General features: G+C 47.2%; 1 protein-coding gene and 1 long non-coding RNA gene across 2 annotated transcripts; one reads left to right on the top strand and one right to left on the bottom strand.

Annotated features, from left to right (window-relative positions):
• Window positions 1-2,292: 2,292 nt before the first annotated feature.
• Window positions 2,293-4,143, top strand: LOC147992875 (putative F-box/FBD/LRR-repeat protein At2g05300). Its single transcript, XM_087539165.1, has 4 exons — window positions 2,293-2,472; window positions 2,632-3,396; window positions 3,515-3,649; window positions 3,745-4,143. The coding sequence occupies exons 1-4, from the start codon at window positions 2,293-2,295 to the stop codon at window positions 4,141-4,143; spliced, it is 1,479 nt and encodes a 492-aa protein (XP_087395291.1).
• Window positions 4,144-8,352: 4,209 nt separating this feature from the next.
• On the bottom strand, window positions 8,353-14,274 carry LOC125530635 (uncharacterized). Its single transcript, XR_015609801.1, has 3 exons — window positions 13,836-14,274; window positions 13,656-13,742; window positions 8,353-8,606 (listed from the first exon to the last, which is right to left on the bottom strand). It is a non-coding gene; the product is annotated as an uncharacterized LOC125530635 (long non-coding RNA).
• Window positions 14,275-16,649: the final 2,375 nt, after the last annotated feature.

The following is a 16,649-nucleotide window of genomic DNA, read 5'->3' as shown; positions in this document are numbered from 1 at the left end:
AGCGAAGCAGAAACTCACACCAAGAAGCTAAACTCCCTCAGTAGGCAGAGCGCCGTATCATTTTCTAAAGGAAAAAATAAATCCCATTTTTTGACATTGGCATGGTCATTAAAAAGAAAATAGTATTTTTTACAACAAGAAAATACTATAAATAGTACTACCTCCGTCTAGGTGAATAAGTCATTTGCGTGGTTCTAGGTCATTGATTTAAGAAATTAAATATGTGTTATATGTCATGAAAAGCATATCACTAGATTTCTATAATGATGTAGTTTCTAAATACGTATTTTTTGTCACATATAATACATATTTAGATAGTTAAATCGTCAACCTAGAACTACGCGAATGACTTATTCACCAAGACGGAGGTAGTATTAAATATACGAAAGTATATTTTGCCAGAGCACTGTGTCGATCGATGGACGCTAATGGAAGTGATTAACATCAGCAGGAGAGGAGCATGCCTCGAGTTAAAAAAAAAACATCAGCATATTTTTTTGAGCAAAAAAAGAAGGCTTCAGCAAGCAGACTGGGCCGACCGGGCTACGCCATGAGTGGGCTTTGATTCATTCTGCTACGTCGTCGTTGTGTGATCCGCCAGGCGCCTTTTCCCCCAAAACCGCCGCCGCCCATCTCGGAAAACCCTATTCGCCGCATTTTGCGGCGAATTGACGAGGCTCCGCACACCCCCAGGAAGATTTGGGCCGGCCCAGTCGCGGTTACCACCGGTTTTGGGAACCTTCTCCCTGAACCGGTTTTTTCGTTTTTTATTGGTTCTTTTTTGTTTTTCTGTTTCTATTTCTTTTTTCCCTTTTCTTTTTTTCTTTTTCCTTTTTTTTTGTTTTATGTTTCTTCTTTCAGTTTTCCTTTTCAAGTTAATTTTCCCTTTTCAACAAATTTTCTTTTTTTTCTATTTTATTTATTTTTCTTTTCTTCTCTTATTTCCAAACTTTTTTCAAAATATTCAAGTTTTGTTTATGTTCCCAAAAAAAGTTCAGCTTTCGAAAAAATGTTCTCATTACACATATAAATTCAAAACTTTCGAAATTCAGAAAATGTACTGGATTTTAATTTTTTGTTCACTTATTAAAAAAGTTGACACCTGCAACTTTGTTAGGATTCTTCAAAAATTGCTCTCCGTTTCAAAATTTGTTCTCAAGATTCAAAAAATGTTCATGCATTAAAAATTTGTTCACGCTTCAAAGTTTGTTCTCTGTTTCTTTTCTTTTTGTTTTTTCTAAATTTCACAACTTCGTAAAATTTGTTCGCAAATTTAAGAAAAATGTTAGTTTTTCCAATTTTTGTTTCTGAGTTTCACTAAATGTTCCTATTTAAAAATTGTCCACGTTTTCAAAAAAAATTGCATTTGAAAAATGTTTAGGAATTTCAAAAAGTGTTCCAGCTTTCCAAATTTGTTCACAAATTTATAAAATGTTCATGTTTTCAAATTTTGATCACAAATTGCAAAAAAAAAATCGTAAATTCCATAAATTTGTTTGGGAGTTTGAAAAAATGTTCCCGTTCCAAAATTTGTTCGGAAATTTCAAAAAATGTTCATATTTACAAGTTTTGTTCGGAGTTTCGGAAAATGTTCCATTTCCATTTTTTTTTGCTAATTTTAAGAAATGTTCGTTTTTTTCAAATTTTGTTCTGGACTTTCATCAAATGTTCACGTGCAAATGTTGTTCGTGTTTCCAAATTTTGTGTTTGAAATTTGAAACTTTTTCCTGTTCAGTTTTTTGGGTAGTTTAAAAAATGTTTCTGTTCTAAATAATATGTTCGCATCTCGAAAATCCGTTTGTGTGTTGAAAAATGTTTGAGTTTTCTCAAAATTTGTAAATAGAACTAATAATGTTCGCGTTTGATATAACATTCACGTTTTGTTTTTGAAAAAAAAATTGTGTTCGAAGTAGATTTGGCTTGTTGTACGGCGTCCTAAGTTGGTTTAGTTACGCAATGTCAAAATACATAAAGCGCTAGTCAGGTGGACTGGCAAGGAGCATGCGGTCGCAACTCGCAATCGTTTGGTCGCCAGTACGATTCCTGGGATCGCGCCTAGCTCATTTTTTTGCTTCCCTTTTTTCTCATGCGGTACAGCTCGATGGGCCGGCCCAGTCGGGCTGCCTCCCTGTGCGTTGCGTCAACAATTTGACGCAAAGAGCGTCCAGTAGGAGCTCCCGCCCATCTCCTCTGCTCCTGTCGGCTCCGGCGACGGGCCGTCAACCCAACCCCAACCCCGCCTCCCTCCTCCTCGGCGTGCTCTTCCCATCCCCGCCGCACAGTCCGCTAGCCATGGGGACGGAGGCAGGCGCTCCTCCTGGTCCTAGCTCCAGGAAGAGGAAAGCGCTGGTGCCCGCGGATATAGAAGTGGAGGGCCCGGGAGCGCCCCTTCCCGGAATGGATGAGGACGGAGGAGGCGACGGCGCCGGCGGCGACCGCACCACCGACCTCCCCGGCGCCGTACTCGTGGACATCGTCTCTCTCAGGCCGTCGGCGATGGGGATGGAAACGGAGGCGGCGGTTTCGGCCACTGCAGATTGGCACGGCTTGGATTCTACGGCGGAGGACCAGCAACCGCCGCTTCCCGACGAGGACCGCCTCAGCGGCCTCCCCGACGGCATGCTCGGGCACATCATCTCGCTCCTCCCCACCCGGGAAGGCGCCCGCACCCAGGTCCTTGCCTCCCGGTGGCGCCACCTCTGGCGCTCCGCCCCTCTCAACCTTGACTACCGTCCGTTCCTGTTCGTCCAGGAGGGCCTCAATGCCACCATATTGCGCGTTCTCGCCGCCCACCGGGGCCCCGGCCGCCGCTTCTGCGCGCCCGTCTACCACCTCCCCGTCGACCGAGCCGACGCCTGGCTCAGATCCCCCGCCCTCGACAACCTCCATGAGCTCGAGCTTTGCTGCTACCGATTTATGTTGCCGTCTCCACCGCAAACACCGCAGCCGCCGCCGGCAGCCGCCTTCCGCTTCTCGGACACCCTTTGTGTTGCCACCATCGGAGATTGCCACCTTACCGACAGCACCATCCAACCGCTTCACTTCCCTAAGCTTCAGAAGCTCGCGCTTAAACGGGTCGGCATCTCCGAATCCTCGCTGCACACCATGATTGCGGGTTGCCCAGCTCTGCAATGCTTGCTTATTTACCGCAGCTTTGGCTTTGGTCGCCTCCGAATCAACTCTATTAACCTTAGAGGCATATGTGTCAAAGCTTATAGTTATGGGAGAGGGCTCAAATTTGGGGAACTCATTATTGAGAATGCCCCTTTTCTTGGTAGCTTGATCTTAAGTGATCGCCTACATGTATCGTTGATCTATGCGCCTAAACTGGAGGCCTTAGGCTTCCTTTCTTCTACTTGTAGTAGCGTACTCGCGTTTGACTCGGCAGTTATTCAGGTAGTTGTGGCCTTCCTACTAGCATTCTTACCTGCATTTCCATGTGCTGATGAAGAACATACTATCTCCACTTCCGACTAATTGGATGTCTTAATGTTATCTTTCATGCTTGATGAAGGGGTTGCATGTTGATAGCATGACGACAGCGGTGCGCACTATCAAGATTTTAGCTGTTGATATGCATGCTCTTAGTCTCGATGTTGTTCTTGACTTGATGAGATGCTTTCCTTCCTTGGAAAAGCTATACATTCAGGTGACAATTCTTCTGTGATGATGGTTCCATGCTTATTTGGTCTATCTTACTGTCCTGAAATGATTGGTTTTTTATTTGTCTATGTTCAATTTTAGTCAACTGGACCCGGGAAAAGCAACTGCTGGCGCCGTAAACACCGGGATCTTATAAGATCTCTTGACATCCGTCTCAAGACAATTGTTTGGCGACATTATCGGGGCATCAAGTCACATGTTGACTTCGCCACATTCTTTGTACTAAACGCTGGAGTGCTGGAATTGATGACTTTTGAGGTTAATTCTGAAGATTACAATGAGGAGTTCTTTGCACAACACCGTAAGATGCTTCAGGTGGATAACAGGGCCTCGAGAGGCGCTCGATTCCGTTTTACATCAGATTGGTCTTATAACCACATTATGGAGTCCAGTGTCCACGATTTGGACCCAGCTGATCCCTTTGAAAGGACGTGCCCTTCTAAAGAAAATACCAATTTTGTGCTTTGTGCTGGCGGCTAGTAGTTCTCACGTTTGTAGTTTGTTCAAGTTTGTATTATTTTGGAACCTGATGGCAGTTAAACATGTTATTCATGATGTCAATTCTGATGAAAAACCAACTTGTGCGCCTATTTGGTGATGAGAAAGTACAAATCTGTGTGTCCTCTGAACATCAATGTGATGTTTGTCTGTTAAATCTTTTTGTAAAGCCATGCAACTTGGTCTCTTTCTCATTAAGGTATCACTCATATGTTTCCCTCCTTACTTAGAGGCAAGGTTGTGTGGAACATATGTGATCTCTTCAGTTCACATCGACTATTTGTAATGCCGATCTATCACTTCAGCCGAAACAAAAATATGTGGCCTCGTCTTGGAAGCAAGCAAGGAGTTCTTTTTTCTTTCCGGCCTGGTGTTGAACTGCTCTGATCAAGCCTGGTGTTGGCCGATGTGCCGTCAATCTGCTGACATTGTTTTTTGGAAGGTAAATGTATATTTCGTCAGCAGCAGAGTGATGATACCAGCGTGTAGAGAGGCACGCCGGCCGAAGTTGTTGAGAGCTGCCAACGCAGGGCAGCCTCCTGACCTGTTCCTTGTGCTGATGCTAGTTATGCTACAGGAAGTGAGTATCGGTATCACTTCACCTGGTGCATCAAACACCTCCCCAGGTCAAGATATTATTGTGGTTTCTCCGGTTTACACCAACTACTTGCAGTGTGGATCTACCACTTCAGCCGAGGGCTTCGTCTCGGAAGGTAATGGAAGGCTGTATAATTTGTTTGTCAGTTTGTCCTAGTTCAGTGGTCGAGCCCCCATGAAAATCAACATTTTATATACCATACGACGCAAACAAGTAGGCAGCCTCGAGTATTTGAGTGACGTTAGTGAGGGCTCCTCGAACCTGACACTAGATTGCTCTCTCTCTCTGTATATACTATACCATACGACGCAAACAACCAGGCAGCCTTGAGTATTTGAGTGACGTTGGTGAAGCAAAAACTTCAAGAAGCTAAACCTGGCTAAACTCCCCGAGTAAGCATAGCTCCAGCCCGGCCGTACACTACTAGGGAAAAGGCTAGCAGCAGCGCGGGTTTTTAGGCTATCAGCAGCGCGGACAGCCGCGCTACCAATAAGGCGCTACAGCTAATTGTTACTAGTAGCGTGGGCTAAACCCGCGCTACTATTAAAAGATTAGTAGTAGCGCGGGTGCACCCGCGCTACTACTAAGCTAACACCCACGCTACTACTAACCTAACTACTAGTAGCGCTCACTTTTAACCCACGCTACTACTAACAATTTAGGAATTAAAAAAAAAAGTTAGATGTGGTATTCATGAATGGTAATACGTCCATTGCAAAGCAAACCAACGTCACAGAACCATCTCAGGATTCCATTTAAGATCAGACACACAACCATCATCGAAGTACCTCCCGTAGTGGTCCACCACCAACCTAAACAAATCACTTCTCTAGATGTATCTACCAAGGCTTCGAGTTCAGACGCCAATGTACCCGAATCCTCCTTCCCCCGGATGATGGCGTCGAGGACCTCCACCTCGAAGACCTCCGGTGTCAAAAACCTGGACGTTCATCTGTTCGACGTGGCCACCGTGCTTCACAGCAACGCCCATCGGGCCATGCTAGTCAGCGTCGATCACCCCTGCGCCCACGTCGGGAAAGTGAAAACTTGTTAGTACGCAAATTGCATCAGTTAAACTAAATAGTATATTACAATTCACAAGACCCATTAAGTTAAGATTCCTTATCATCTAGCAATTTAAAGGGGCTCATGCCGAATATATATGCTTAATTCCTCAGTTCTTATTCAAACTAAATATATAGATTTGGCAAATGCATAGAAAAACATAAAGTCCAAAAGAAACACAGAAATGCATATGTGAACTAAATTACTTTGTGTCTTAGCAGATTTCTTGTTAGGTTATTCACTATATATAGTACCACATCAGGCAGGGTGGTGTGTTTACTTCGCGCCGCAATGTTTGGCACCAAGTTCAGTCTTGGAAGACAAATACAATACATTGCTGGGCGGGACAAGGCAAAGAAAAATACAAAAATTTGTAGTTACTAAATCATTAGCATTAATCAGTGCCTTCTGTCGCGGGGGTCATGTGTCAACTGATTTCAAGTATGTTCTTGCAAGCTACAAAGATGTTAAGAATTACTTGCAATCTGGTTTTTGCAAGCCACAAAGTTGTTCAGAATTACTACTTATCTAGTAGTACAAATGTTGAAAACAGATTATGAACTAGTCCAGACTCTACATACACGTATGTGATGAGCATTGAAGCATTCACTCTCCCAGGCTGTTTAGGATCATCAACCTAGTGGATGTCGTCCGGTAATAGAGGAAGTGCATCCTATATAAGGCACCCAACAAAAAGCTAAGTGACGGCTACTGTTTTCTCAGGCAGGTTTACAAATTTAACAAAAAATGAAAGTGCACTAGCACTATAGAGTCCGGTATATCCAGTTGCTAGGGCAAGTACTAAGGTCTAAGACGATATGCTACTAAATGATTGTTTTTGCTGTTGCTCATGGACATAGACATGAGCAAGCACATGGCAGGGCCATGAACCTATGCAAAGCATCAATTGTTTTCAGCTCCATGGCAACATGTCCAGTGGAAATCAAGATACTACCCACTTGCACAACTGAATCTACCATGCGCATGCGGGAGGCTACAGCTTCCTCAAAAAACAAGTAAAGAAGAACATCATGGTTTTCTCACCCAAATACATTGACCCACTCGCCATCTGCCTTCCCTTCCCTGGCCGGAGCCATCGGCTCCGTCCTGGCAGCCTCCGTCGCCGGGGTCATAGAGAATAGAATGGTCCATGGCTCTGCATGAACATCGAACATATCTCTGATAGAATTACATATGAAGAAAGCATCACTCCTGACAATTTCATCAAGAAAAGGGAAGTTAGCTAACTTATAGGGGAAACAAAACATCAAGATTCTAACTGAACAAAAGGAAACCTAGTCCAACTGCGCATTTTTTTAGAACAGGAGGATGACCCCCGTCCAACGGTGCATAGGCCTAGTGGAATTTTATTCAAGGACCAGACAAGAGCATCTTTCAGTTTACTACAATATGTAATTTAAATAGCACAAAGCAAACAACTATAAAATGAAAAGTGAACTATGATCCAATATCGTGCAGAATATTAAAATGAAGGTGGATTTTTTCATATTCGAGTTTTTCTTAATAGTAACTTAAAAAATAAATGAATATATGCATAAGGTGGATTTTCACATGCAACCCGTGGTAGTTTCAGTTTGTGCCGGCTTCAATTGTCACTCCAAACCTCTATTTCTCTTGTGGGCAACTCAAAATTGTTTACAATCCGTTATCTGCAAAAAATAAAATGGACTGAACTGAGTTAAAATAAACACATTACATGAACAGGCCGACAAGCCATGCCGCGCAATGATCTGTTCATCGCAGAGCGTAGAACCATTCACGGGGCAACCATTCAACAGCAGATATATAGAGATTGATCCATCATCCAACACATTGATCCGCTACGAAATTACCACACGACAGTATGATGATATTCACATGAACACAACAACAGGCCTGTCATACACACATACTACTTAATGATTCATTCAATAATAGTTCATGAACTAGTAATAATTCCCAATAATAGTCAGCAGCTAGAGGAAGGACACCACAAATAGGTGGAATCCCAGCGAACCTAATGATTCATTCAACTCAACTCTGCTTTGAACAAAGTTGGCCTCATTTAAATAAGAAGAATTGGAGAAGCGGACTTTCAGATCTACAGTACATACATTGGGCCTGTTCGTGGGGTGACTCTGGCTGTAAATCCAAGTTCAGTACATGAAACACTCACTAGTCACTAGTTTGAGCTCACGTAACAAGCCAAGGGTTGAGTTTAGCTTTGTCACTTGAATGAGTCATGCATGAGCAACAACTTCTCATCCTCACTTGAGTGACCAATGCACAAGATTAACTGTTAGCTACAAACAACAATGCAAATATAAAAGAAAAAGGCACCGATCGATTCGTTAGGCTCTTTGTCACTAAGTTAAATGCACACAAGTTATCTTAATGGTCAAAAGTTCGTTGGTATAGTCTAAACACTAAAGAAATGTCACACCCAAGATGCGATCCTATCCTAAAGGAACTCGGGGGTCCCATCAAGGATAGAAGCGCATCTTGGAGACGCTTTTGCAAGGTGGATATCATTACATCAACATTACATAATAGTGGGGATACATCCAATACATACAATATCACATGAATACAACAATACAACATACAAGATCCACATCCGACTACGGATGAATCATAAACAGAAACTCAAACAATATCCACCCTGCTAGCCCAGGATGCCGACCTGGAACCTATCCCCTGATCGAAGGAGAAGCGGAAGAAAAACTCAACGCAAGCAAGCATCGCTCTCGCACCATGATCATCGCATAACCTGTACCTGCAACTGGTGGTGTAGTAATCTGTGAGCCACGAGGACTCAGCAATCCCATTACCATGGGTATCAAGACTAGCAAAGCTTAATGGGAAAGGAAGGGGTAAAGTGGTGAGGTTGCAGCAGCGACTAAGCATGTATGGTGGCTAACATACGCAAATGAGAGCGAGAAGAGAAACAAAGGAACGGTCGTCAACTAGTAATGATCAAGAAGTGATCCTGAACTCCTACTTACGTCAGACATAACCCAGAAACCGTGTTCTCCTCTCGATCAACCCCGAAAAGAGACACTCACGGTTACACACACGGTTGGTGTATTTTAGAAGAGTTTACTTCAAGTTTACTACAACCGGATATTAACAAATTCCCATCTGCCACATAACCGCGGGCACGGCTTTCGAAAGTTCAAACCCTGCAGGGGTGTCCCAACTTAGCCCATGATAAGCTCTCGCGATCAACGAAGGATATTCCTTCTCCCTGGGAAGACCCGATCAATCTCGGAATCCCGGCTACAAGACATTTCGACAGTAATAAAACGAGACCAGCAAGACCGCCCGCTGTGCCGACAAATCCTGATAGGAGCTGCACATATCTCGTTCTCAGGGCACACCGGATGAGCAAGACGTCGGGTTGGCATAGACCCTGATTGCCCAGGGGGCGCCGAACATCGCTCGGTTTGGGCCAACACTTAGACAAGCATTGGCCCGGGGGGGCTAAAATAAAGATGACCCTCGAGAGAGCGACTCCCAAGGGAAAAGTAGGTGGTGGTGAGGCAAATGGTAAAACCAAGGTTGGGCCTTGCTAGAGGAGTCTTATTCAAAGCGAACTGTCAAGGGGGTCCCATAAATCACCCAACCGCGTTAGGGACGCAAAATCCGGGAACATAATACCGATATGACGGAAACTAGGGCGGCAAGAGTGGAACAAAACACCAGGCATAAGGCCGAGCCTTCCACCCTTTACCAAGTATATAGATGCATTAATAATATAAGAGATATTGTGATATCCCAACATAAACATAATCCAACATGGAGCAATCTTCATCTTCACCTGCAACTAGCAACGCTATAAGAGGGGCTGAGCAAAAGCGGTAACATAGCCAAACAACGGTTTGCTAGGAAGGGTGACAAAGGTTAGAGGTTCATGGCAATTTGGGAGGCTTGAGCAGCAAATGGTAGGTAACGCAGCAAAGCGATAGAACAAAGAAACTAGCATAGCAATGATAGTAATGAGATCCAAGGTGACGGTCATCTTGCCCGAAATCCCGCAAGGAAGAAGAACGAGTCCATGAAGACGATGAAGCCACGAAGTCGAACCAAGCGTAGACGAACGAATCCTCACGATCGCAACGAAACGGGAACTAACGAGAAGAAACACACAACATGGTAAACACGCCACACATGAACAAGGCATGATTCTCAACCAAGTATGATGCATGACAAAGCTACATGAAGCTACTCATGGCAAGAGACGATGCAAACAAGAGCAACACATCAAAGCAAGTTTAAATGAGGCCGGAAACAACATAGAACAACTCCGGTAAGTCCTCATATGCAAGTTTCAAAGTTTGTCCAGATCTGAACAAACCTTATGTTCAAGTTGTTAAACAGCAAGTTAAGATGCACCAAGAGAATCTACACGAAATTCTAGTCAAGTTACATATAAAGTTCATTAGATTCGGAGCTACGGCCTAGAAGATATGAGCAAAACAGTTAAACATGGCATTGATGCAAAATGCATCCAAACATCAAGCAAACACCTCAAAACAGGGATGCAACATGATAATATGAAACTACATGCAAAACCAAGCAAGTTTCATATAGGGCACACTCAAAACGGAGCAACGGTTCAACACATACACTCTATACAAGTTTAAAGGACACGTTGTCCAAAACAGCAACTAGGCATATTGCAAGCACCAAAACAACAAGCTACAGCACCATAACATGAAAACAAAAGGCATGGACATGATGTACAGGTAAGGCATGTCAAAACATGAACACTGAGCTATCTCCAGAAATCACTAGAACATACTCAAAAGGACATGGCAAGATTGCAATTAATAACAGGTTCACAGACTTAGCAGAATTTTAGGACATGGCAGAAATAACATCAGGTTAACATGTTTAGAGCTATGAAACAACATGCTACAGGAACTTATCATGGCAAACAAAGGCATGGCATGGATCTACCAATTACATAGAACAAAAGTCCCTTACTGACCATAAGCCAAAAGGGATCAAAAAATACAATTGCAAGCATGTGAACATAGCAAAAACATAAACAGATTCAGACTTGGTGAAAAACTGGAGCATGGCATAAACAGGTAACAAGTAGGCATGTTTCCGAGCTCGATGCACTCACTACGAGGCATTGCATGACAAACTAAGCATACACCCAACAACTAGACATGGCATAGAAGCTAGGCATGGCAAGAACAACAACATAGCATGCAAGGATCAACTACAACAACCTTGGCAAAATTGCATAACATGTAAACAATCTGCCAGGAACATTTTATAGCAAAAGTAGAGCTCGATTGAGTCAAGCTAGGTTGCTCCATAAATGCAAAAAGAGGCATGGATGGATAGAGCATAACCATATGTCCAAAACATCCTTACTGAACATACTCAAAAAATGCATCGATCTCACTGTAGCAACATGAATACATGGCATAAAAAATAACAGCAGACAAAGACTTAGTGAAATTCTAAGTCCCTGGAATCAGAAACATCACGGAGGCTACTTTGCAAGCTTGGAACAAACAATACATGACATTTCATGAAGAATGGATTGCACCACATCAAAGATGGCACGACATACTTCAAAACACATGTAGAGCTCATGCTCATAAGATGCACACATCAAATGCAACAAAAATGACAAATCATCAAGTTATAACAGTTTCAGCAGATTAACATCATATAGCACTCTTGCAACGATGATTAGGGCATCTAGATGAGCTCAAATGAACATGATGCAATGGAATGAAATGAAGTACTCGTCGAGACGAACAATTTGACATATTACACGCGGGGAAAACGACCTTCGGGGAAAAAGTCAACACGGCGGCAATGGAGCTCCGGTGGTTCGGGGAAGTCCGGCGAGGCGCGGGGAGGGGCGGAGGAGGCCGGGGATGGCCGGATCTGGCCGGATCCGGACCCGGGGATTCCGTTCCCGGCGAAGACCAAGGGCGAGGAGGCCGGCGACGACTAACTCCGGCGATGGGAACGGCTACCCTGTGCGAGAGAGAGAGAGAGGGAGAGAGACGGGGTCAGGGAGAGAGAGGATGCAGCCGGACGGGGGCGGCGCGACCTGGCGGGGCAGCGGCGAGGCTTACCGGTGGCGGGGTCGGCGAGACGGGATCCGGCGCGCGCGCGGGGCGGCGCTAGGTTTCCGGCGGCGAGGATCGGGGCGCGGGCGAGCACGCAAGGGAGCTCGGGCACGAGTGAGCGGAGGAGGCCGGCGGCGGCTCGCGCGGGCTGCCCTGGGCCCCGATGGGCTCGGGCGGGCCTGTTGCGGGCCTGGCGGGCCGCGGTGAGGTGGGGCACTGGGGAGGCACGTGGCGAAGCGGGAGTGGATTGCAGGGGCGGCTGGTGGCGGCGTAGCCACTTGTGGTTTGCCAAGTGGCGGCGGCGGATCCAAGGAGGGGGGCGGTGGCTGGATGGTTGGGCTGGCGCGGAAATCAAGGAGGAGAAGGCTAGAGGTAGGTTTAGCCCGAAAATGGACGTGGGGGTGTCCATTTATAGGTAGGAGGGGCTAGGTTAGGGTTTAGGGGGGGTTTTGGGAGCGTTTCGGAGCCTCCGATCGCGATCTGACGGTCCGGAACGGAGGGGAAAGTTTAGGAGGGCTGCAGGTGGGTTGTGAAGAGAGGTTGGGCTGAGAGGAGAGGGAAGGTGTGCGGCCCGACAACGTTTTTCGAAGACCGAAAACGTCCGACAATTAAACCGGCCACAATGCCGCTATATGTTTAATGGTTGGGAAGTCAAACGAACTCCGAATGCGGCGAAACTTGACAAGCGCTCTGTCTACACTATAATAAGACCGCATGCCAAGTTTCAACCTATTTCGAGAACATTTTTCGGCCACTCACGAATCAAGGTAAAAGGGGCGCCGGAGGACATAGGAGTGCCGGATTGCAAAACGGACAACGGGGAAAATACTCGGATGCATGAGACGAACACGTATGCAAAATGAAATGCACAAGATGACATGATATGAAATGCAGATGATGACATGGCAAAATGCAACACGCAAGCACAAGACAAGGCAACAACGACGAATAACTGGCGGGCACCTGGCGCAACGGATCCGGGGCGTTACAAGAAAATATATGGTCCTCATGCATCAAGGCTTACACAGTTACGCTCAAATATTTTGAATTAAATAACCTATCTGGCCGGTAGCACCATCTCAAATTAACCAACTTGGAAAGACATGAGCACGTGTAGCAGCAGTTTTGTTTGGTTCGAGAGAGGCCATCCACTTTCCAGTGTGTAGAGGGTTAGCAGCATTTTGGTTCCTTGACAACTTGACATGCAGCAGAACCAATAGTAGTCATGAACTGGAGCTTGGGCAGTAGCATCAGACGCATGCAGGCGCTGACGATTGAAGGTTGGACAAGACACATGCTAGCACCGGCGACTGGTGTCTAACAAAGTTTATGTAGCCAGAGCGCTATTCCCGCAACACAAAAACGCTATAGCGCCCGCAATATCGCTCTGACACACGCAATAGCGGATGAATCATGCCAAAGCCGCTATATCATAACGCAACACAAAAGAGATAGCGCTAGGGGAGTGCTACCGCAATAGCGGCCGCAATAGCGGGGGTAGCAGCCGCTATTTGAAACCTTGAATCACACTAAACTGGATCCTAATGAGCCCTTGTAAGCGTGAGCGTTGTAAATGCCAGATTTGCTGCCAATCTGCCTGGTTGCTAGTCGTAAACGTGTACCCCTAATCTACAAAGTTCCGATCCTAACTAGCTGCAAAAGATTCAGTTGAGAAGAAGCAGAGGAGGAGGAGTTGACTGTCAGTCAGACTCAGAGCACGGCGGTACCTTGGCCGAGGGTGAACCTGAATGGGGCGTCGCGATCCCGGCTGGAGTCGAACTTGGTGCCGTCCGCCAGCATCCCCGTGTAGTGCACTGCGGGACAAACGAAGAACCAAGTCAACGCCCAAGTCAACCCAATCGAACCCATCCACGCCGGATAAGTAGCGAGCGAGGAGGGCGTGTTACCTTCGACCTCGTCGCCGGCGCGGGGGAGCTGCGGCCCCTCCCCCTCCCTGACCAGCCTCTTCCGCAGCCCCTCCTTCCCGATCCCCCTCTCCTCCCCTGCCATCATCACCGCGACGGCGTACCACTCGTCGACCTCCTCCTACTCCTCCGCGGGGGCGGGGGCCGCGCCAGCGTAGAGGCTCTTCATGGCCTCCTCGTCCTCGTCATCGCCGGATCCGGCCATGGCGTCGTAGCCACCGGCCCCCGGGAAGCCGGCCATGCCGTTTGGAGAGGAGAGGAGGTGGAAGGAGGCCGCGGTGGAGGGGATCTGGATCGGGGCCGCGGTGGAGGAGGAGCTGGCGAGTGAGTTGGGAGAGGAGAGAAGGTTGGGGATTCGGGCTGCGTGTTTTTTTTTTCTGAGACAGACGGGGGGTTGGTGGTGTGGGACGGTTGGTGGGGTGGGAGTGTGGACCGGGCCGGGGTGGACACGCTTAGTAGTAGCGTGGGGGTCTTACCTGCGCTACTACTACTTTTTACTAGTAGCGCCGGTTTATACCCCTCGCTACTACTATGGCCTATCCCGGGGGTATTGTTGGAGACCATTTAGTAGCAGCACGGGTTTATAACCCTCGCTACTACTATCAACTTAGTATTAGCGCGGTTTTTATACCCCCGCCACTACTAATTAGCAGTAGCGCCCATTTTTAAACCGCGCTACTGATAAACTTCTGTGTATAAGGTTTTTTCTAGTAGTGGTATCATCTTCAATCAAGAAAGTAATACACCTTGCTAGTGGCATGATTTGCGTAAAACATACGTAGTTGATTTGAGCATAAAGCAAAGCGCCCTATCGGTCGATGGACCCTAATGACGACAGTGATTAACCATTAGGAACAGTTGATTTTTTTTCAGTACGCTCAGCTTACCAAGTTGAATGGAATTTTCAGTTTGGTCATATGATTCATACAAATACGGGATCTTCAGTGCTGGATGAGAAGTGGAACTTGATTTGCTGTCTAGAATGCCCAGCCAAGATCAAAATTTTTATATGGCGGGCCCTCCACAGCGCTATCCCGTGCCGGGCGATCCTAGCTTCAAAGCATTTTTTTTCGAAACGGGCCCCATTCATTAAATAAGCTCGAAGAGAATTGCCCGATTAATAAACGAAAAATTGGGCGAAAATCGTCATAACTGGTCCGCAGAAACAAGGCACACAGGGCGATCTGGCAACCCACACAAGAACGGACACACGCTGCCGAGGAGAAAAGCATCGTCGAGGCTGCTGCCCGGCGTCATCGTCATCATGCCTCCGCGAGGGTGACTCCGACTCCACCATCGACGACCACCGAAGAAGCCCTCACCGCAAACAAGCGTCGAGGTTTGCGCCGGCGCCGATGCCAAACAGTCAGCCACACGCGCCGGCGACCAGGCAGCTCCGACTCTGTCGACGAGCATTACAGGAGAAAAGCGTTGGGCTTGGGCCGAGCCAGCGCCAGAGCGGCTACTCCTAGAACACGCCGGAAGAGATCGACTACCAAGAACCATCAGCAAACCTGACTCCGCCCGAAGCCGCCATCGTTGCCACAAAACAGGAAGCCGCGCAACATCCGCATTGCCAAACGGACACCAGCCGACCGCAATGCCGCGAGCGTCCAGCCCATGAAGCGTGCAAACGGGATCCGAAGCTCTTCGAGGCGACGCCCCAAAGAGGGAAGCGACAATGTCGACGCCGTCGCCCCACCCAACCGGGTCTTAGGCTTTCACCCGAAGAGCAAGATCCGAAGGTGTAAGAGGGTGTGGCACTCCACAACGACGCCTCCAAGGAGGTTAAACGACGCCCACAGACGCCGACGCCGCCGGCCGGCAAGACCGGGCAAGCTTCACCAGGCACTACAAAATCCAGCGCGCGCACGACCAGCCGACGCTTGGAATTTTTTTTCTGAAACAACACACAGTTCAAATTGATAGCATAGTTCAAGCTCTAAACCACAAGCAAGTTCATATGATGCTAAATAAAAATAGATAAAACAATGCTAAATAAAAATAGATGAAACTGCCCGTCCTCCTCGGTGGTGTAGTCCGACGACGTAAACGCGTCGAACAACCGAGGCATGGCGGAGCGTTAGAAGAGGTGAGGGGAGAAGGCGCGGCGGCGGCGGGGCGCTGGAAGAGGCGAGGAAGAAGGCGCGGCGGTAGGGAAAACGTGGCGGTTGGCGAGCACATGCGCGTGGCTTTTAACCAGCGCGTTTGGCGCCTCACGCCAAACTATTGAGCGCTGCCGCTTTTTCCCCGCGCGCGCCAATTTTTTCACGCGCCAACTTTCAAGGGCCTGCTGGAGCGCTCCGCGCGTCCTCTCGCGCGCGCCAAACTGGCGGTTTATCCAGTCCGCCGGATATTTCACGCGCGCCTGTTGGAGATGCTCTAAAGGAGGAGAAGTTTGTCAAAGAAAAGGAACAGTTGATTTTTTTAGAATCATCAGCAGCATTTGTTTTTTTTTTCATCAGAACAATCAGCAATTGTTTGGCAGACCGGCTTCACCATGGGCTTTGGTTTCATCTTGTTACGTACTACTGGTTTGGCTCGCAATGCGCCCAAGTCTGGACGTGCACCCCTACAAAAAACCTAGATACCCATCGCCTACTTCTTCTCGGCGTGCTCTTCCCTCGCCGCCGCACAAACCGCCAACCATGGGGATGGAGGCAGCCGCTCCTGCTCCTAGATCGAGGAAGAGGAAAGCACCGGCTACCCCAGCTACAGAGGCGCCCTGTCCAGAACCTGCTCTTCCCATAGCGGCTGGGGACGGAGGAGGCGCCGGCGGTGACCGCATCAGTGACC

The sequence above is a fragment of the Triticum urartu genome, chromosome 1A, assembly GCF_056163025.1.
Source record: "Triticum urartu cultivar PI428250 chromosome 1A, HENAU_Tu73, whole genome shotgun sequence".
NCBI lineage: Eukaryota > Viridiplantae > Streptophyta > Magnoliopsida > Poales > Poaceae > Triticum > Triticum urartu.
This window is presented reverse-complemented; position numbering and strand designations above follow the sequence as displayed.